Genomic DNA, 5334 nt, shown 5'->3' on the forward strand with positions numbered 1-5334 from the left:
TACTGCTTTCTGTAGGCTGAGAAATTTTATACACTCATTATATTTGAAATTGAATGATTCAAAGAAAAACATAATTTCTATTCATCTTAAAAGGAAAGAAGCAAAGCACAGATGAGAAAGAAACCATTCTAACTACAGCCAAACTTTATTAATCTAATAGTATAAAAAATAATACGTCTACATTTCCAATGATCAATTTTCCTCACCAGGAAACAGTAACTTCACATGTTTCACTTTTAAGTGAAATTACAGAGAAATGCAAAGTTCAGCTAATACTTTCTTCCAGCAAAATGACAAGTGGCATCTCAAGTATATGGTTTAGGCAAGACAAATGCAAATACAATACAGCATCATATTAACCCAACTCCTGAGGACAGGGGATCACAGGATTATCGGGGTTTTGCTAAATAGGGAAGAGGATATTTATAGATATCAGGGTTCTGCGTGAAAGGTACTAAGTAAGCTGATTTAAAAGGCCGGACAAAAGAGCAGAATAAGTCTATGCTTCTACCCATAAATGTCTATACTTTATTTTAATGTCAAATGAAAGGAGACAGCCATTAGAAGTTAATTTTACGACGGGGCTGAATTTTGCAGTACAAATACAAGGAAATGAATTTTTAGTGTATTTTTGGTCAACATATCCATCCATTCATCTATTAATTCATTTATATTAAATCCCCATAATGTGCCCCAAGTACAAGAGCAAGAGCAGAACAGACATGATCTCTATGTAGGATATGTACTCCTAGGACAGGAAGCAAAGGCAGTTTAAGAAACAAGAACTTTAGTTCATTGTACCTTATATTGTCAGCATGCATGCATACAAGTTATCTGCACCCTGGTGGACAGACTCAGTCACAAAACATTTAAACAAACTTTTCTACAGGCAAATCATGAATAGATATGCTATTGACTACGGACATTTTCTCTGCCTCAAAATCAGCTTAAACTCAACTACTGGCAGAGGCATGGCGCACTGACCTAAAATAATACAAACTAGGTCATTCAAAGAAACTGGGTGAAGAGGGAGTGAGGAATATGTTGGTATACGGAAAAATGCATGTGGCTGCGAGGAGCAGCTAAAATTTAAGCATTGAAGTTAGTAAGCCAGCTGTCAAGTACACGTACTCCCTGTAACTAGCTTAAATGGGACTGACTTATACTTATTTTTACCTTACCAAAAAGCATTTGGTGCTGCCCAGTAGGACCTTCTTAATTTCCAGGAAGTCCTAGAGTTTTTGTTTTGTTTTGTTTTTTCTTTTTTAGGGCCGCACCCAAGGCATAAGGAGGTTCCTAGGCTAGGGGTCGAATTGGAGCTACAGCTGCCGGCCTATACCACAGCCACAGCCACAGCCACCTGGGATCTGAGCTGCGTCTGGAAGCTACACCACAGCTCATGGCAACACCAGATCCTTAACCCACTGAGTGAGGCCAGGGATCGAACCTGCAACCTCTTGGTTCCTAGTTGGATTCGTTTCTGCTGTGCCACGACAGGAACTCCCCTAGAGCTTTGATAGGGAGAACTTCACCCAACCTTTGTCTTCTTGCTCTTCTCTCTCTGCTAAATAAATACAAAGTTTCCCAAGGAACAAAATACCCAGCCTTTCCTCTGGAAAAGTGGGTTTCCACCTCACCAGAGTCCTAACGAAAAGAACATTACTGGCTTCAGAGCTTCAAAGACTAATAGTCAACTTCCTCGAGTGTAACCTCCAGCATGGTTTCATCTAGAAAAATGGGAAGAATACTTATATCTTAAGAAAAATGCTATGGGGGAGTTCCCGTCGTGGCACAGCGGTTAACGAATCCGACTAGGAACCATGAGGTTGCGGGTTCGATCCCTGCCCTTGCTCAGTGGGTTAACGATCCGGCGTTGCCGTGAGCTGTGGTGTAGGTTGCAGACTCGGCTCAGATCCCGCGTTGTTGTGGCTCTGGCATTGGCTGGTGGCTACAGCTCTGATTCGACCCCTAGCCTGGGAATCTCCATATGCCGCGGGAGCGACCCAAAGAAATAGCAAAAAGACAAAAAAAAAACAAAAAGAAAAATGCTATGGGACTTCCTGTCATGGTGCAGTGGTTAACGAATCCGACTAGGAACCATGAGGTTGAGGGTTCAATCCCTGGCCTTGCTCAGTGGGTCAAGGATCCAGTGTTGCCGTGAGCTGTGGTGTGGGCCGCAGATGCAGCTCCAAACCCGCGTTGCTGTGGCTCTGGGGTAGGCTGGCAGCTACAGCTCTGATTAGACCCCAAGCCTGGGAACCTCCATATGCCTCGGGAAGGGCCCTAGAAAAGACAAAAAAAAAAAAAAGAAAAATGCTATGAAGATTAGATGTTGTATGTAAACCAAGTGCATGGTAGTTGTGTTTACAGAATTCTACTTTCACTGGCCATTTTAGACAAGAAAACATAATCGCGGGAACAATCTTCAAATGTTAAATATGCTTGATGACTACCACTAGGTTCACATATACAGAAAACACTCCATAAATAATTCCCAAATGAAGGACTCATCTATTAAACAACAGTGATTCGTTATGCACAAAAAAGTATTGTCATCTTTTTATTTCACCAAGGACCCTAAGGGAGGGGTAAAACAGCTGATCCTAGGAGTTTCTGTGGTGGCTCAGCAGAAACAATCTGACTAGCATCCATAAGGACGAAGGTTCGATCCCTGGCCTTGCTCAGTGGGTTAAGGATCAGGCTTTGCCATAAGCTGTGATGTAGGTCGAAGACATGGCCTGGATCTTATGTTGCTGCTGCTCTGGCAAAGGCCATCGGCTATAGCTCCGACTTCAACCCCTAGCCTGGGAACTTCCATATGCCACAGGTGCGGCCCTAAAAAGGCAAAAAAAAAAAAAAAAAGCTGACCCTAGGTGTTCAGAGAAAGCAATAATGGGTTTTTGTTGTAGTAACCCAAATTTTAAAAGAAATGTATATTAGTCACAGCTGAAGGATTAAAACAAATAAACCCGGGACTCGATCTTCAATTGTAGTTACTCTGAGGGTTCATGGGATACCAGATGTGGCACACTTCATCACACCACTGACCATTTAAATTCTGTGTTCCACTTTCAGGCCTAAGAATAGCTCACAGTTTGGAAATAGAAAAAAAAATGTATTTTGGAAACCAGATAAAGAATCCTGGGAAGCTCCCATTATGGCTCGAGGATAATAAACCTGACTAGTATCCATAAGGATGCAGGTTCAATCCCTGGCTCCAGTCAGTAGGTTAAGGATTCGGTGTTGCCATGAGCTGTGGTGTAGGTGGAAGATGTAGCTTGGACACAGCTGCAGCTCCGATTTGACCCCTAGCCTGGGAACTTCCATATACTGAGGGTGTGGCCCTAAAAAAAAAAAAGCAAAAAAGAAAACCAAACCCCAATTTGTCCTAATTTCATACTGGTCATTGTAGGAAAAAAAAAGCAAAAAAACAAAATGGATCTTGATCATTCAATCAACAATAGTATACAACATTCTTGTGCACACTATCAATTTGTTGTATACAGTATCAATTTGCACCTGGAAACATGAGCAGTGGTTAATTTATTGTGGATTGTAATTATAAATTAAACAATCATGAAATTACACAGTCCACTTAATTGATAAACAGGGAAAATTTAGCCAACTCTCGTGTGTTTCTTATTTGTGATGACATCTCTTTCTCTGTTGGTTTGGATTGCCTTATTCATTTCAATTCTAGTTATTTTCTGTGTAAATATTTATGTTTTGTACTCATCTGTTGAGAAAAACTTAGCCTTTAAATGGACAGCTCATGTATAAACGATTAATAAAAAGCAAACATGTAAAAATCTGTTTAGCCTGAGGTTAATAAAACTGCAATGCAGCAAGTGTTGAAATGTGATTGGCAACTTCAGATCAAATAATCCTACTTATTTACCAATCTGACAATGGAAAAATCAATTGAAAAAATTTTTCCTATCAAAATTTACTCACTGGATAATCCGACCAAAAGCACAAGTATTTTTTCCTTGTGGACATCTAGCTTTTTCTTACTTCATAAATCAATCGGAGTGGTTCAACATTTCTAAAAGTCAAAACTGGAGTTGGGACAGGGAGGTAACAAAACGCTCTTTGCAGCTCCTAAGTCAACCATCCTGGTCTAAATGCTTCCAAATCAATTTTTTCTTTGACTGGCTCTAAAACTACTCAATTCTATTTTAACACCCTCCAACTAACTGCAGAGAAAGCAACAAGGAACAGTATCGAAGGTCAAATATGTCATAATTTACAATTTGGGAAAGTTTTAATTTGGTCTGACAGAGAAAAAAAGGCTTGCCCCAAAGTGACGGCTACTCTCCGTTTTTAATCTGCTCCAAACTGAGACTAAGACCTTTGGTTCTGGAGTGGTCATATGCAAAAGAAGGTTGCAACAGGTTCCAAAGGAAATGCTAAGGACCAGGCAGCAAGTTTGCCTCCACCACATGGATTACGTATTGTACAGGAGACTGGTCGTCACCAACAATCAGACCTTGCGGAATCCTCCGCAAATAAATGACTCGGGACTGCAGAAGCGCGTCCGTCACGCAGACACCAAGACGGCGAAAATCCACCAGGCATCTTTTCTGAGCGACACCTCTTTGTGTCCTGGGATTTACACCCTTCCCCCTAGAGGCCCGCACATGGCGAGAAGGAGGAGAGCTAGGCTACCATTTCCCAGGGTACCTCCAGCGCGACCTCAAAGACAGTAGAACTGGCCCGTCTCCCCGCTTCTGGCCAGGCACTGGTGAACCCCACTTTCCTGCGGCGCAGCGAGGCCGATTCCCTGGGAAGATCTAAGCCTGTGTCCAGCTGCTGCTCTCCGCAGCTCCTCGGATCCGCCCTCATCCCAATCCCCAGAATGATGATGGAGCCCCTACTCAGTACGGGGATAACCACGCACTCTTCCAGCCCCTTCCCCTAGCTTCGGACCCGTTGCAAGCCCCGCCTTCCTCCCCAGGCCCAGATCTCTCTCCTGGGCCCACAGAGTCGGGGATGCCCGCCACCCCCCGAAACCAATCCATGACCTAAGACAGCAGGCTGAACGCCAGGCTATTCTCTCCTTGACTTTAAGTGCAATGCCGCGCCTCGAGCCTGGGGAAGGGAGGCGGGTGACCTACCGGCTCCGGAGGTACCCTGACCCCCACACTCACCATCCTCCCGCCGAGTCCCTCCTCCTCCTCCTCCACCTCCTGCCTCCCCCGTTACCAGGGGCAACTGCTGCGGCGCCGCCCCCGACGTCCCTCGCACGCACAGCGGAGGAGCTGAGCAGCAGGACTGGGCGGGGTCCAGCTCCCCTTTCCCCGAAGTGCGCAAGCGCGCCAAAGTGCCCGCCTA

General features: G+C 44.2%; 1 protein-coding gene across 1 annotated transcript in view; it reads right to left on the reverse strand.

Annotated features, from left to right (window-relative positions):
• The window catches only part of ARL3 (ADP ribosylation factor like GTPase 3), a 38971-nt gene extending 33700 nt beyond the window's left edge, over positions 1–5271 (reverse strand). Inside the window, exon 1 of the mRNA XM_047760217.1 lies at positions 5151–5271. Within this exon, the coding sequence (XP_047616173.1) occupies positions 5151–5153 (3 nt within the window). The 5' untranslated portion in view covers positions 5154–5271. The remainder of the gene's footprint in view (positions 1–5150) is intronic.
• Between the last annotated feature and the right edge of the window lie 63 nt (positions 5272–5334).

The sequence above is a fragment of the Phacochoerus africanus genome, chromosome 15 (assembly GCF_016906955.1).
Source record: "Phacochoerus africanus isolate WHEZ1 chromosome 15, ROS_Pafr_v1, whole genome shotgun sequence".
Classification (NCBI taxonomy): Eukaryota; Metazoa; Chordata; class Mammalia; order Artiodactyla; family Suidae; genus Phacochoerus; species Phacochoerus africanus.